A 17,202-nucleotide genomic window follows, 5' to 3' on the forward strand; every position below is an offset into this window, starting at 1 on the left:
ACTATACTCCTTTAATTTCTCATAAACAAATATATTTACAAATACAACATGTATTGTTATTAACAGTTATTGAAGCTACCAAAAGTAAGAGAATGAAGACTAGAAGATATTTTTGACAAACCTACAATCGGTAATGCAGTTATTTTAATGTGAAATGTGTAGTGACAGAACATTTCTTAAGTATTATAAATAATAATAATATCATGCATTATTAATAAGCTATATCAAATTAGCCACGCCCTCAAGAGAAAAGTCATAATGTTGTTCATTAATCCATTATTATTACCTATTAGGCGTTATTATATTAACAAGAACACAAAATATAAGCGGTAATGCAGTTATTTGAATGTAAAATGTTCAGTGACAGAGCATTTTTGAAACATTATGAATAATAATAATAATCACATCATGCATTATTAATAGGCTACATCATACAAGCCACGCCCTTATATATTTACTATCGCGAAAAGGCGCCTTTAATTCGCTATTGAACGTTATGATCACATGTATATTAACAAAAACAACACTTATTGTAATTTATGATCGTGATTTTCTCACATAAGTGAATGTTTGTCTCTGAGGAGGTTTAAATAAACGAGGGGCTGTGGAGGAATTTCTCCTCCGGCGCTGAAAAAGTGGGAAGGGCTGAACTGAACACGCGCTTTTCGGCTTTGGATGTTGATTCCTTCATTGAAGGTCCTAGTTCTTCACATAAATCACTTTATTTGACTGTTTCCAATTATAATCATCACAATAAACTGATAACTCGTCGCGGTTATGGGTGGAAACAGCAGCTCGCGCCACGTTTCTCTCGACGATGAGGAGGGTGTTACATTCGTCAAGGGCATTCGGGTAAGTGCACTAAATAAATATAAACGTATCCCATTCATTATTAAGTATTTTAAACCAACATTTACAACAAAACTTTTGATACAAACTTAAGTACGTATGTTTGTTGTAACACGTTGTTTGCGCTCAGAGTTTCACTGATTCAGTATGAAGTTTGGATAATATAATAACTTGGAGGTTACAGACGCTTCAATATGTAATTCATTTTTTTAATTCAGTTTAATAGGTGCAGAACGAAATGTCCTGCAGGACTAGTAGCTTGTAGTGTGTGTGTGTATATATAGCTTACAGGTCATATACGTTGACCTGCTGCATACTAAACTTGCATGTTACACCTAAACATAACTAGTACCTCTTTACTTACATCAGACCCATGTGCTTTAAAGTGTATACTATTGACCACACAACCCTACATCAGTCTCAAAGTACTAAAATTTACCCTTGTATTTGTTTTTAACAAATAATCACAGATTTGGCTGAATTTATACTATGGTAAAATGCTGTGTTTTTGGCTATGCCATGAATCTGGTCACCATTTAATCATTTATGTAAGATTTTACACTGCTATTATAATTACCAGGATAATTAATGACAAACTTAACACACTTCACATACTATTCTTATAGCTTAGTGAACATAAATCATGATTTTAATATGGTAAAAGTGTAGTAATCATGTTGGCACTCTGACTACCATTTGTACAACCACATATTTACTATAAATACTATGGTTAAGTTATAGTTTTTCTAGCAAATCTATAGTGGATTTGTGATTATCATGCTTTAAAAATGACCATACATTTTTTATAAGCACTTACAATTAGAGTTACACTAAAAAGAAATATCCAGTCTACAAATTCCAGGTAAGTCCAACTATATCACACAATTTTACAAAAGATTTAATTCATTTTGGTTAATAGTAGTTTGCTAAAATTCTTGGTCCTGATGTGAATCACACTCAATCTTCTATGTGAAACAAAAATAGTTTTCAAATGCAGTACCACTGTTTTATTATTATTAATAATCAATTGTGAATGTTTGTCAATGCTATTTCTGATCTGATGCCAAACAGCTTTCAGAGCGAGTGATTGATCGCATGAAGGAGTCTCCTCATGTGCAAACTTCAACCAAAACCTCCACGCAGTCAGAAAACACTAAGCGTTCGGTTCCAGATGAACGTCAAGTACCTATAATGCCTCATCCTCCCTCGTACGCCAGTGCACTGGTCTCTTCTGAGCCACCAGCATCTTCAGTTCCTGTGATTGAAGAAACATCTACACCAGCTTCACCTGTGGGTCATACAACAGGTGATGCGCATGTAGTTTTGCCTGCTGAACCTATAAATATTCCTTCAACAAGTGACTCAATAACACCTCCTCAACTACCTAGTGCACCAGTTGAACCCTTCACTCCAGTTTTAACCACTACGACTGATCCTGAATCTAATACAACTCGTCCAATCACAGACTCGCTTGCATCTTCTGTTGAACCTGTAGTTGTGCAGAATGAAGGTCTTGTTGCTGAATCTACTACACTATGGTCTTCTGATTTACCTGTCGAGAATTCACACTTCCCAGCCTCCATTCCCGATTCCTCAAGTTCTACTGTAGTTTTGCTTGATGAAACGTCTTCCAATGCAATGGATGTGTCTGGAGAATCTCCTGTTTCTTGTCTTATGCCAGTCGAGGAACCTGTTGTGCCTTCAATCAGTGGCCAAGTCTTTCCATCACAAGCGCACGGTAATTCATAATCTTATAATCTGGCTCATTAGTACATTTTTGGGTATTTTTTGACAAGTCTTCACTGCACATCAATCTTGAGCTCAACTCTAAATTCACAATGAAATCGAAGACCTTTTTAACTTAATGTTATTCTAATTATGGTTGTTGTTTTTTTGTTAACCTTTCTTTAACTCTTGTGTACTTTTCAAATTGACTACCCTTTCGTTATGTTGGGGACTGTTTTTGCCCCATTGACTTCCATTATAACGTCTTTTTTACTGCAAAGCCTCGACACCAAATAATCAAACATTTTTTATTGTTGCTGGTTTTACCTGTTGGGAAGAGGTACGTTGTGTCATTTTTATTATTGATCATCCGTTGGCAGCATTAACCTTTTGGATAGGCCTGTGCAAAATGGTTTCTGGCTTTTAAGTGTAGTTCTATGCAGTAAAACAGAAGTTTATGGTGTGTGTGCATTAATACATTTACTATGTTTACTATGTTCTGAGAGCTGAGCTGTTTATTTAGATTTCTTCAGACATATCAAGGTAAGTGTGCAAAGGTCCCGTCCCGTCCCTTTGCACCCCCCCCCCCCCCACACACACACACACACACACACACAGACTATACTGCATATAACTACAAATCCAGAAACTAAACTTTTTCAACTGATGATCAACAAAAAAAATTACAAATTTGACCTCTTCCTAATAAGTACCACCAACAATAAAGAATAAATAATAATATGCTGGCATTTGCTTTGCAATCAAAAAATATCATTATAATGGAAGTCAATGGGGCAAAAACAGACCCAACATTACCAAAGGTAGTCAATTTGGCCAGACTATATTGTTAAATTTCTGAAAAATTTCAAAGCGTTTTCCCAAAATGCGTGTCTAAATAAGATTCGCCACCAAAAATCTTTCCATTTGCTGAAATAGAGAAAGTTGTGGCCAAATTGGTACTCAAAATCACCCCAAAGTGGATGAAAACAACCCTAACAGCACACACAAGGGTTAAAAAAAAACTTTCAGTTTGGTTTAATTATGTTAATGAGTTTCAGAATTAATTTACATTTGCATTTTTAAATTAAATTTAATTAAATAATATGTGTTATAACTTAAATATGTGTTATAACTAAAATACAATAATTAAATAAAAATGTCTAAAAACAAACATAGTCATATTTCAGCCAATCAAATGTGGCAAAAAAAAACAAAAACGAAGAAAAATGAAATCTATAGGTTGTTTAAAATCTCATTAACGTGATGTGCTTCATATAATCAGGAAAAATCTCTATTTTTACTCTAATATGATGTAATTTCTTCTGTTTAGTCGATGAAGAAAAACTCAGGAAGGAAATCAGAGAAGATCTTCTAAAGCAGATGAGTGAGGAGATGAAGACGGCAGAGCTCAACATCCGACAACAGTACAAATCTTTTCAATGAAGCTCAATCAAAACCTTAAGCTGTGTTTCCATCCAAAGATGTTACATTTTTGCGCATAGCTGGAATACTGCATTAAATATTTGCGAATAAAAGCAGCGTTTTCATACAATGAGTCAAAGAGAACAATATTATCACCTCCTGGCAAACTGGCACCAAATATGAGACAGAGAAATGTAGTTTAGCGCATTAAGAGAAGCCACTGTCGTCTCTTTTTCTTCTCTATTAAATGAGTTGCGCCTGGTGTTGCGAAACACCATAAATGCAATGAGGTGGCTTTTGGAGGTGTGTGATGCCCTTTGGTAGATTGTAACAATATAATAATAATAATACTGAACCACTGTGATGACAGACTTTGGCTGAGGGATTTTAGAAATGAACAAAACAACATGCATCAGAACAGATGTTTCACAATGTGCTGGAAAAGCTGCAAAGTCTATTAATGTGTCCCTGAAACGCATTTAACCGTCACATCATCTGTTCAAACTAAACCATATGACTTTAACAATGCAATTTTATTTTAGTAAATGTGTTTCCATCATCAATTATGCTTAATTTTTCCTTATCGAATTTAAAATGTGCAATGTGCATCTTGGCATTTTCAAGTATTTTTCATGCAATATTCCAAAATACACATAAAATAGGTGGATGGAAACATTGCTGTTCAGTTTTAGCACTAAAGCTGTATTAACTGTGTGTTTTCTTTAGACTGGATAAAGAAAAAGCGAAAGCTCTGTCTCAGGCTCAAGCCACTGCACGACGGCAGATTGAAGAAGAAGTGAAGAAGCTTCTGGAAGAGGAGAAAACATCTCAACAACAGACTCTAGCGGACGCCATCAGGAGAGAACAGCTGAGTGTTCAGGATGAGCGTCTCATTACACAGTATTATGTAAGTCGGTTTGCTGTATTGTGTGTTATTGTGTATAGTCGAAGACAGTTATTTGCTCTCTAAGTGCTGTTTAACAATTTTCAACATAATAACTCATTTCTAATAACTGATTTCTTTTATCTTTGCCATGATGACCACACATAATAAGTTACTGGTTATTTTGCAAGATTCTAGTTTAATTTAAAGACTTAACTATGTTATCTAGGCAAGTTTGGTTAATTAGGCAAGTCATTGGACAACAGTGGTTTGCTCTGTAGACAATAGGGTACATGCAGAGCTAATGTTTCTTTCCATACTGATAAACGTCCGGTAAACGGTTAATGTGACTTTTCGATTTTATACAAGTCCTTTTACAGCATCGATGTTGTAATATAATTAAAATATAATCTTCAGTGTTTATTTAGTTGCTCAAGTATAAAGAGATAAAAAGACATTTACACGCTTGCGCCTGTCAGGATTAGCAGGCTAGCGCAGAAACTCCAATGAATATACTGGGATAAAATAACTGTTCATGTTATAAAGAAATGGCAGGGAAAATGTAATTTAATGCAGTGCTACTTGTATAATCTGAGACCCACTCTATATCGGATATCACTCAGCTAGTTGAGATAGCTGATTTTTAAAGAAAACAGACCTTAGGCCTCGTTTACACTAATGCGTTTTAGTTTGAAAACGCATAAGTTTTGCTACGGTTACGCCATCCGTCCACACTACGCCAGAGTTTTCAAGCGCTGAATACGGAGCGTTTCGGAAACCCTGAAGAGGCCGTTTTCATTCTAAAACGCTGCCGCTTTGTCTCAGTGTGGATGGGGGAAAATGGAGACATCTGAAAACGGAGGCGGAGCTGCAGACATTCGCCTCTCTGATTGGGGCTTTTCCTCAATATTAAGTTGCCTACACACAGTTAAAGTTCTGCATCCTCTCCTTGTAAGTGCAGACTTCACAAGTTTGATATGGAAAACAGACTCCAGAGAAAATATCGGGTAAATCTTCAAAGGGAACAGTGTAGTGAATAACCTTATTCACATCATTCTGGCTACATTGTTTCACTTAACAATAAAATAAAAACATGAAGGAACTGCTATTTTCATTTTGATATTAACAACTTAACAGACAGCAGAAATGTTGAGGCGTTGTGCTGCATATATGAGCGTCATCTTCACTGTATGCGTAACATTACTGCCTCCTTTCATTTTCGTTAAAAACACGAAACATAGCCTCTCTTTTGCTGAATAGTAGTTTTAATAATCAATAATGGCCATTATAAAAGTATAACGTATAATAAGTTTATACATTATAGGAAATAAAGGCAAGCAATTACTCAATATACAGACTGTACATGGTTAGATTAATTATTAATTTATTTTTGCGCTCAGCCAAAACACGTTACCTGAGAACAGGTAGCCTAATAGATTCAAAAGACCAAAGTCGGGGAATATGTTGTTAGATATAGACAACAAGATGAATTAAATATTACGTTTAGCAAATATAGTGAGATTAGATCCAGCGGGAGATCCTTGATGAACACAGCTCTCATCTGGGTAGGTAGGCTGCAGCGCATACCAGAGAGTGTGTTTGTGGTCACGTGATGTGCGTTTTCAGTGTTTTGGTATATACGGAGAGTTGTTTAGAAACGCTAGTGTGGACACGAATCGTTTTCATTCTAAAATGCCGTTTTATAACTAAAACACATTAGTGTAAACAGGGCCTTAAAAGGCTATGAAACCCCCCTGTTTCAGCAGGGTGTTTTCACACCTTTAGTCTGGAAAAAGTCAGGAAAGTGGGCGTGTCCAGCTCTGTTTAGGGGGGAGTGTCAGAGGAGGGAAACAGGGAAGATGCATAAAAATTTGCATAAAAATGGGAGTTTCAATTTGGGCACACGCTGATTTTCACAGAGGCAAAACAAACACACAGACGCAGGAGAGAAAGACGGTGACTGTGTTTACATGGACATCAGTAATCAAATTATTTGACAATTTTTTTTATTTTTAGCTGCAGTTTGGCACTTTCATTCAGCAATTTCATTCATGTTAAGTTTTCTATTTTTGGACTTCCTACCGCACAACACCACATGTTTGCTATTGCAACCGGTCTTTTTTTTTTGCAACTGGGGACCCATGTGGCGTAGGTTGGTAATTCGTCTATATAATTTCATTTTTATTTTTAAATTTCCTTTACTTTCACTTGAAAATAACAAAAAAACAGCAATAAAAAAACGTGCAAAATATATAGACATATTTTAGAAAAATCAAAAGTGATTAAAAAAAACACAAAAAAGGGAAAGAGTCAAATAAAACTACATTAAAAATATCATTAAACAATATGATAGTATTTGAGTGATGCTAAAACTACATTTTCCCTCCACACATCTGCATGTTGTCACCTTATAAGGTTCTATCTGACATTTTTGTCTAAGTTTAGTAATTGACTTCTTCTTATTAAATTACAACTTATTTAGATTATGGTGTGTTTTTTAATGAGTTGTTTACATTTTAATTTTTATTTTAAAAAACAAATGTTGCACACACTGTTTTTGTTTTTGGAACTGTTTTTCACTGTTTTTGAAATGCAAAAACTTTGAAGCTCAATCTCTCAAAATCCTTTAGAACGCAGATAGAACCTTAGAACTCCAAGGTGACAATGTGTTGGCTTTGCATATGCTTACATGTTAAAAATGCTTGAGGTTATTAAAATAGTAGTGCTTTACTGTCGCTTACTTGCTTTTCTGCTTTCTCTCGATCTGCTTGTGTTCTTCAGTGGATGGAGAGGAAGGTAGGACTCTTCATTTCATTCTTCATTCCGCTTGCTCAAGTGATTTGTAATCATCTGTTTTAGCCAGATGTGAGCGAGCTGATGCTTAAATGTGATTAAACTAAACGAGCTCAGTTTATTTTGCATTATTCTGTCATACACAGGCTGTAAATGCATCTTTTCTACATTGATTTACGGGCTAATCAGGTTTATTTTTATATTTTCACAAAAGGCTCAGAAGCTTGAAGAAAAGGAGAAGGACCTGAAAAACCAGGACGATTTATTTCGGCAGCAGATTGCAAAGATGGAAGAAAAGGCAATCGTTTTATAAGCTTCTCTAGTTATATCATCTCTTCATGCGCAGTATATTATTTTATGTTACATGCATCTCTTCTTTTGTTGTCATACAGATGTCTAAATTCACTAAAGTCACTTCTGAAAATTACAAGAAAGGTTTAGAGGACGCACAAAACCGATTCAGGTAAGGGTTCAGGGTTTTTCTTTCATTCATTTTCCTTCGGCTTAGTTCCTTATTTATCAGGGGTCACCACATTGGAATGAACCACCAACTATTTCGGCGTATGTTTTACGCAGTGGATGCCCTTCCAGCCTTAACCTAATATTGGGAAACAATACACATACACCCATACACACCCATACCCATACACACTCATTCACACACACACTTATACACTACGGCCAATTTAGTTTTTCCACCTGGCCCAGCCGGGACTCGAACCTGCGACCTTCTTGCTGTGTGGTGACAGTGCTAACCACTGAGCCTCCGTGACGCAGGTTTTTCATTGTACTTAATATTAGGAATAATTGACAATTTCCCATTGAATTATTAGACATTAATGCACACCTGAGGTGGTGATGTGGCCATGAGCAGAGTGCTTTATTTTCTAATAACACAGCAGACTAGTTTCAATAATCTGCACTTATACTATAGTTCAGTTATACACGGTAGATATTAGCATTGTTTAAAATACCGATAATTATTGAAACTGTGTGTTTTGATGTGATTATTGACTGAAATTACTGAAATCATTCAGTGTAGTGATGTAGAACTCTAATGCACTCAAAACCTGCCGGAACTACTTCAGCTGTGTGTTTATTTGAAAATAATGGCACACCTTAGAACCCTCATCAGCCAATCAAATTCAAGCATTCAACAGAGACTTTTTTGTTCACTCTCTGTAGGCGATATCGAATCAAGCCCGTGTGTTCAGATCTCCAGAGTCAGATCTTGAAGTGTTACGCTGAGAATAAAGGACAAACTATGTGCTGCTCCAACATCGCGTCGCTGTACATCCAGTGTGTGGACCGCGCCAGACAGGTGAACCACACTTTCATTAATGTACTGGTTAAAAAACGAGTTTAGCTGTTTGGAGCATTTACTGCAGAAAAGTAATGATACTAAAAAAAGATGCTGGGTTGTTGTGACCCAACGTTAGGTAGAATATTGACGAAACAAACCATTGGGATAAAAGGTGTTATTTAAATTAATTTGAAGAAATTAATTCAGGGTTTGTTCATATTTGACCCAATGTTGGGTTCTTTGTTTTGATTAAATATACAGGTTTTTTTTTAAATTTAACTTAAATTACACTTTTTTTTTTAACCCAGTGTTTGGGTTTGTCCATAGTTGACCCAAATTGGGTTAATTTTTTTCAGTTTAACTTAAATTACACTTTTTAACCCAGTGGTTGGGTTTGTCCATAGTTGACACAATGTTGGGTTAATGTTTTTTCAGTTTAACTTAAATTACACTTTTTGGTCCCACTTTATATTAAGTGTCCTTAACTACTATGTACTTACATCAAAAAAATAAATACAATGTACTTACTGTGTTTATTATGTATTTGAGAACACTTGTGGTGCTCTTGAGTTGTGATAGGGGTTGGGTTATGGACAGGTTTGGTGGCATGGGTAGGTTTAAGGGTGGGTTAAGGTGTAAGGGATGGTCAACAGTGTATTTACAAACGTAACTACAAAAGTTAATTACAGATGTAGTTACATGTATTTAATCAAGCTTAAGTACACAGTAAATACATGTATTTAAGTACATTGTAACAAACTATTAATTCCTGTGTAAGTACATATTAGTTAAGGCCACTTAAAATAATGTGGGACCCACTTTTTTAACGCAGTGTTTGGGTTTGTCCATATTTGACCCAATATTGGGTTAATTTTTTTTTCAGTTTAACTTAAATTACACTTTCTAACCCAGTGGTTGGGTTTGTCCATATTTGACCCAATGTTGGGTTAATTTTTTCCAATTTAAATTAAATTACACTTTTTAACCCAGTGGTTGGGTTTGTCCATATTTGACCCAATGTTGGGTTCATTTTTTTAATTTAACTTAATTTACAGTTTTTTTTAACCCAGTGGTTGGGTTTGTCCATAGTTGACCCAATGTTGGGTTAATTTTTTTTCAGTTTAACTTAAATTACACTTTCTAACCCAGTGGTTGCGTTTGTTTATATTTGACCCAATGTTGGGTTAATTTTTTTAATTTAACTTAATTTACAGTTTTTTTAACCCAGTGGTTTGGTTTGTCCATAGTTGACCCAATGTTGGGTTAATTTTTTTTCAGTTTAACTTAAATTACACTTTTTAACCCAGTGGTTAAGTTTGTCCATAGTTGACCCAATATTGGGTTAATTTTTTCAGCTTAACTTAAATTACACTTTTTTACCCAGTGGTTGGGTTTATACATATTTGACACAATGTTGGGTTAATTTTTTATTATTTAACCTTAATTACACTTTTTTTTACCCAGTGGTTGGGTTTATACATAGTTGACCCAATGTTGGGTTAATTTTTTATTATTTAACCTTAATTACACTTTTTTTACCCAGTGGTTGGGTTTATACATATTTGACCCAATGTTGGGTTAATTTTTTTTATTTAACCTAAATTACACTTTTTATCCCAGTGGTTGGGTTTGTCCATATTTGACCCATCATTGGGTCACAACAACCTAACATTGTTTAGAGTGAATGTGCAACGTAATGGTGATTTTTGCTGAATTATTTACAGATTTGTTGTATTTATTGTTTCAGGATGAAAAGTTGAGCACTGGAGGTTGAGTTACCGGCCTGAACAGGAGAATAAAAATGGGTCATCACATTGAAAACACATCTAAATCAGTACCAAACCTTTGCTTTAACTGTTTAAAGCGCACCGTGCAGAAAATCATCTTGCAAACATCATAAGGGAATCATACCTCAGTGGAAAAAATGGATTTTTACATATTTATACATATCTTTAGGAACGAGAGCCGTGATTATTACCTCATGAATTATTACCTCAAAATATTTCAGACTCTTTCAACTGTGAAGTTTTCTTCTTTCTTTCTTGTTTGCATGACTAAAGATTCTAAGCAATGCACAATCTGAAAGCTGCAGTCTGATGTTGGTTTTGCATAGACGAACTTTAGTGCCTTTTGCTTTGAAATCTCTATTTCTTAGACAAGTTTATTTGACTTTTTAATAGCAGAGCTGGCTTTGGATTCAGATTTGTCAAAGGAAAAATGCTGTTTAAATTGCAGAATGCATATGTTTGTGCCACTTGCAGATCTGTGTTCATTTGTTTTAGCATCTTTACATTAAAAAACATTTTGATTTTGAGGCTGGCTTTGTGTTTGTATAATGACATTAGGACGTAATGTTGAAAGTTTATGTGTAATTATATTCCTTTCATTTGTTAAAGTATTAACTCTTGTGTGCTGTTGGGGGTGTTTTCATTCTCTCTGGGGTGATTTTGAGGCTTAATTTGGCCACAGCTTTCTCTGTGTTTTAGCAAATGGAAAGAATTTTGCTGATAAATTTGATTGTTTTTGCCCCATTGACTTTTTTATTATAATGATATTTTTGATTGCAAAGCCATGACAGCATATAATCATGCTTTCTTCATTGTTGGTGGTATTCCATGTTAAGAAGAGGTACATTTTTTATTTTGTTTTTACTGTCGATCATCTGTTGTAGTGCAAAAAAAGCTTAGTTACTGTCTTCTATATGGAGGATACACTCACCTGTCCAACTGCTCATTAACGCAAATTTCTTTTCAGCCAATCACATGGCAGCAACTCTATGTATATAGGCATGAAGAAATGGTCAAGACGATCTGCTTCAGTTCAAACCGAGCATCAGAATGGGCAAGAAAGGTGATTAAAGTGACTACGAACATGGCATGGTTGTTGGTGCCAGACGGGCTCGTCTGAGTATTTCAGAAACTGCTGATCTACTGGGATTTTCACGCACAACCATCTCTAGGGTTTAGAGAAAATAGTCTGAAAAAGAGAAAATATCCAGTGAGCGGCAGTTCTGTGGGCGCAAATGCCTTGTTGATGCCAAAGGTCAAAGGAGAATGGCCAGACTGGTTCCAGCTGATAGAAAGGCAACAGTAACTCAAATAAGCACTCGTTACAACCGAGGTCTGCAGAAGAGCATCTCTGAACACACAACACGTCCAACCTTGAGGCAGATGGGCTACAGCAGCAGAAGACCACACCGGGTGCCGCTCCTGTCAGCTAAGAACAGGAAACTGAGGCTACAATTCACACAGACTCACCAAAACTGGACAATAGAAGATTGAAGAAACATTGCCTGCTCAGATGAGTCTCCATTTCTGCTGCCACATTTGGATGGTTGGGTCAGAATTTGGCATGAAATCATGGATCCATCCTGCCTTGATTCAACAGTTCAGGCTCGTGGTGGTGTAATGGTGTGGGGGATATTTTCTTAGCATACTTTGGGCTCATCAGTACCAATTGAGCATCGTGCCAACGCCACACCCTACCTGAGTGTTGTTGCTGACTATGTTCTCTGTACTGTACTCAAATGGCCTCCACAGTCACCAGAACTCAATTCAATGGAGCACCTTTGTGATGTGGTGGAGCGGGAGATTGGTATCATGGATGTGCAGCCGACAAATCTGCAGCATCTGTGTGATGCTATCATGTCAATATGAAGCAAAATCTCTGAAGAATTTTGCAGCACCTTGTTGAATCTATGCCACGTGGATTAAGGTGGTTCTGAAAGCAAAATGGGGTCCAACCTGGTACTAGGAAGGTGTACCTAATAATGTGGCCGTAAAAAAACCCCAGCTAAATTATAGGCCAGAGGGGGAAGTCAAATGATATTTTGTTTCACTTTGAAATGTACTGTAGATATCTGGACTAGAAACAAGACAATAATATGAAGTAAAAATCCCATTCATTATAATTACAGTAATTAAATACAATTCTATAGTTTCTGGTCAACTATAATTCAGACTGAACATTGCATATCTTGTGCTTACATTGCGCTATCAATGCTAAAACAATATATTGTGCAGCCTGTGCATACTTCTAAACTGTTTCTTAATGTTGAAAACTTAAAATTATAAGTTAAACAGTACAACAAAGGAAAGAATGAGGTAGATACTGATGATTTTCAAGTATTCTCTTTAGTCCATGGGTCTCAAAGTCAATTCCTGGAGGGCCGCAGCTCGGCACAATTTTGCTCCAACCCTAATGAAACACAGCTGATCCAAACAATCAAGTTGCTCAAAAGAGTCTTGAACACCTTGATTAGTTGCATCAGATGTTTTGGAATAAAGTTGGAGCAAAATTGTGCAAAGCTGAAGCCCACCGAGAATTGACTTTGAGACCCATACTTTAGTCCAGGGGTGCCCAAACTTGGTCCTGGAGGACAAGTGTCCTGCATTGTTAAGTTCCAACTTCCTTCAACACATCTGCTTGGAAGTTTCTATTACAGGGGTCACTAATCTCGTTCCTGGAGGTCCGGTGCCCTGCAGGGTTTTGCTCCATTTTGCCTCAACACACCTGCCTGGGTGTTTCAAGTATACCTAATAAGACCTTGATTAGCTTGTTCAGGTGTGTTTGATTAGGGTTTGAGCTAAAATCTGCAGGACACCGGCCCTCCAGGAACAAGTTTGGTGATCCCTAATTCCTTATGGTTCTCTATCCCAAATCTTATCTTTGAAAAATGTGGTGGCCTACACTTTTTACTAACTTGTGATTTTAAGTGTTCTAAAATTCCTATTAAGATGTCAAATTTTCATAAACAAGCCTTGAATGCATGGAAACTGATTTATAAGCATAACTTCCCCCCCCCCACTCATGTATTATCTGGAACAATCAGTATATTTTATTAAAAAACAAGTCCATATTTTGGAATGATTATGTTAAAAAAGGAGTAATTTTTGTTACAGACTTATTAAATCGTGTAGGGGACTTATATGATTACAATGAATTTATTAATAGTTTTGGTTTAAAAATTACTTTGATTGAATGCAGAAAATTTGTTCATTGTATTTCCCAAAAATTACTTCACCCTATTAAAACCGCAAAAATATACAACCATGTATCTGGCTCTCACCCAGAGCTTACTATTAAGGGCCTTTCTATCAAGGATAAAAAATGTAATAACAATTATATCAGGAATATCCTAACTGCAGATAAAAGTGTTCCTCCAATTGCAATGGTTACATGGAAACGAGCATTCCCTTCAATCTTCTTTTCCCCAAAAATCTAGTCAGATACTACAAAATACATAATTCCTAATGAAGTAAAAGAAACAAATTTTAAAATATTACATAGATATTATACATGCAATGATTTTATAAGTAAGTTTAAGGAAGGTTTTTCACCCTTGTGTTGTTTTTGTAAAATGGAATCTTCATTTATTTTTCAGTTGCAGTTACACAAAACAGTTTTGGTCCCAAGTTTCCTTACTACTTTTTGAAGTGTTTTATAAATTAATCAGTATATCTTAGCAAATGGTTTTTTTTTACGGATTGCAACTCTGGATTACTGGAAATGGACAAAATAACTAAAATTCTTATTTTATTTGGAAAGTATCACATCCACAAAACAAACTGTATTCTGACTGTACCTAATTGTAAACTATTTTTCATTGATCTAAAACTTTTTTATGATTCCCTCACTGCTATACAAAGTAATACCAAAGCTATTAAGACATCTCAACTACTGGAGAAAATACTTAATGTACACGATTAATGTTTGTTGTTAATTCCGTTGTATACTGTTTTATGTATAACTCTGTACACCCCTGTTTGATCAATATTTAAAAAGAGAAAGGTTTGGTGATCCCTGGTTTAATATAGCTTATCTAGTAAGAGCTTGATTAGCTGGTTCAGGTGTGTTTGACTGGGGTTGGAACTAGACTGTGCAGGACACCGGCCCTCCAGGACCGAGTTTGGGCACTCTTGCTTTAGTCACTTGTAGATTTGTTTTGGCTGTGCATCTTCAAACTAACATGTTTCCGCTAGATGTCACTGCCATCCACAGTCTGTGTCCTGAAACTCAACACTATTCCCGTATTCCTGATGTATCTTTTGAGCCATGCTGGTCTAGAAGGTTAAAAGGACGACCAGCCCGACCCTGTAATCCCATTTTCTGAGCCTGTGATCGGCAGGATCACATCAATAAGGTTAGTATGAAATGAACATGGCCAGTAAAATAATCACAGATGCACTTCTATCTATAGCTTGCTTTTATTTGATGATTGATTCCCAATGCATTATGAAGGGGTGTGCTGCAGGTTTGTCAGTGCAGTATGAGAGTGTGTGATGAATAAGAAATCATGTTCTGGCCTGCTCTGATAAGCGTGTGCTAGCAGCATGAACACATAGCCTAGATACAGCACAGCGGCTCATGCTAATTTCACATTGCCCTCTCGCTCCGCTTCAGCCCTCGATTGCACACGTTACGAAATCATGTTTGATGGGATATTTGTGCATAAAAAAAAACCTGAGCTCGTTATTAAAAGCAAAATTAATTGGCTCCTTGCGTAACATTTGATTCAAATGTTGCGTAATGTTAAAGGATTAAATTAGCGTTTCATAATTTACTCAGCACAATGCTGTTTCAGATATTTGTGTAGGATATTTTTAGTTTTTGGGGGTGTCCAGTTTAATTTATGAGCCATAAAATACTGTCATACATTTTCCTAGTGTTTTATAGAGGTAAAATTTCATTCAGTGTCCCACTCATAGATGTAAAAAACGAACCAATAGTTTATTTATTACAACCAATAAATGGCATGTGTAGTAGAACAAGAATGATTTTATTATCTATTAAAAAATACATTTAAGGATCTAATATAATTAAATCTTTTCAGTGAATCTATTGATTCAGTTAACAGATGATTACAAAATATCGCACTGCTACTCGTGTGATAGTGCTCATATATATATATATATATATATATATATATATATATATATATATATATATATATATATATATATATATATATATACATACATACATCGTACATGCATACATATAGGCCATTTATATGGAGACACCTTATTAAACATATTGGGAATTTCACAAGAAAAACAATGGTATGCTTGGTTTTAATGTAACTTTATTCTTTAAAGAGTTATTTACAAGCCCCCTTTTGTGCCACAAACAGGACGCTAAAATCACCAACCATTCCCAGTTTATTAGGGTGTATCCATATAAATTGCTCACCCTGTGTATATATATATATATATATATATATATATATATATATATATATATATATATATATATATATATATATATATATATATATATATATATGTATATGTATATATATATATGTATATGTGGTGATGTCAATGGCCCATGAATTTTTCCTGCGCTAGTATTCAAACTGTTTCTTAACTGTAACGAGGCAATTCAATCATAATGTTAAAACAGCAATCATAACATTATTTATCAATATGTGGCTCTTTTTGGATTCTCTAAAGCTATAGAAATGAAAAATGTAAAACAAGAAATACATTGGGACCGTTTTTGTTCACATGCCTCAAATTGGTCTACAGTTGATGTCAGAATTATTCGCCCCCCTTTGATTTTTTTTTTCCTTTTTTTTTAAAAATATTTTTCAAATGATGTTTATCAGAGCAAGGAAATGTTCACAGTATGTCTGATAATATTTTTTCTTCTGGAGAAAGTCTTATTTGTTTTATTTCAGCTGGAATAAAAGAAGTTTTTAATTTTTGAAACACCATTTTAGGGTCAATATTATTAGCCTCTTTAAGCGATTTTTATTTTATTTCTTTTTTTTTCCGACTGTCTAAGAGCAAACCATCGTTACACAATAACTTCCTAATTACCCTAACCTGCCTAGTTAAGCCTTTAAATGTCACTTTAAGCTGTATAGAAGTGTCTTGAAAAATATCTAGTCAAATATTATTTACTGTCATCATGGCAAAGATAAAATAAATCAGTTAATAGAGATTAGTTATTAACTATTATGTTAAGAAATGTGTTGAAGAAATCTCTATGTTAAACAGAAATTGAGGGAAAAATAAACGATGGTTAACATTATCTCAACTGAAACATGAAGAGAGGGCGGGACATAGAGTCGCTCCCCTTTAAAAAAAACAGCCAATAGCATTTTGTTTAGCTCAAGCACATCAAATGAGAAGTGTTTTGAAGGGGGCGGAGCATGTCAATACTGGAGAACATTTGATTGGTCAGAAGATTTAATGAGAAACTGAAGTTTCTGAAGGTGACG

The 17,202-nt window shown here is 35.3% G+C and overlaps 1 protein-coding gene across 6 annotated transcripts; it reads left to right on the forward strand.

Annotated features, from left to right (window-relative positions):
* Positions 1–629: 629 nt before the first annotated feature.
* chchd3b (coiled-coil-helix-coiled-coil-helix domain containing 3b) lies at positions 630–11,289 on the forward strand. Of its 6 annotated transcripts, XM_073941801.1 has the most exons (10): positions 630–852; positions 1,921–2,155; positions 2,531–2,587; positions 3,905–3,998; positions 4,723–4,903; positions 7,661–7,675; positions 7,887–7,970; positions 8,065–8,135; positions 8,858–8,993; positions 10,723–11,289. In XM_073941801.1, the coding sequence occupies exons 1-10, from the start codon at positions 778–780 to the stop codon at positions 10,747–10,749; spliced, it is 975 nt and encodes a 324-aa protein (XP_073797902.1). In that variant the 5' UTR covers positions 630–777; the 3' UTR covers positions 10,750–11,289.
* Positions 11,290–17,202: the final 5,913 nt, after the last annotated feature.

Source organism: Danio rerio, chromosome 25 (assembly GCF_049306965.1).
Source record: "Danio rerio strain Tuebingen ecotype United States chromosome 25, GRCz12tu, whole genome shotgun sequence".
Taxonomy (NCBI): domain Eukaryota; kingdom Metazoa; phylum Chordata; class Actinopteri; order Cypriniformes; family Danionidae; genus Danio; species Danio rerio.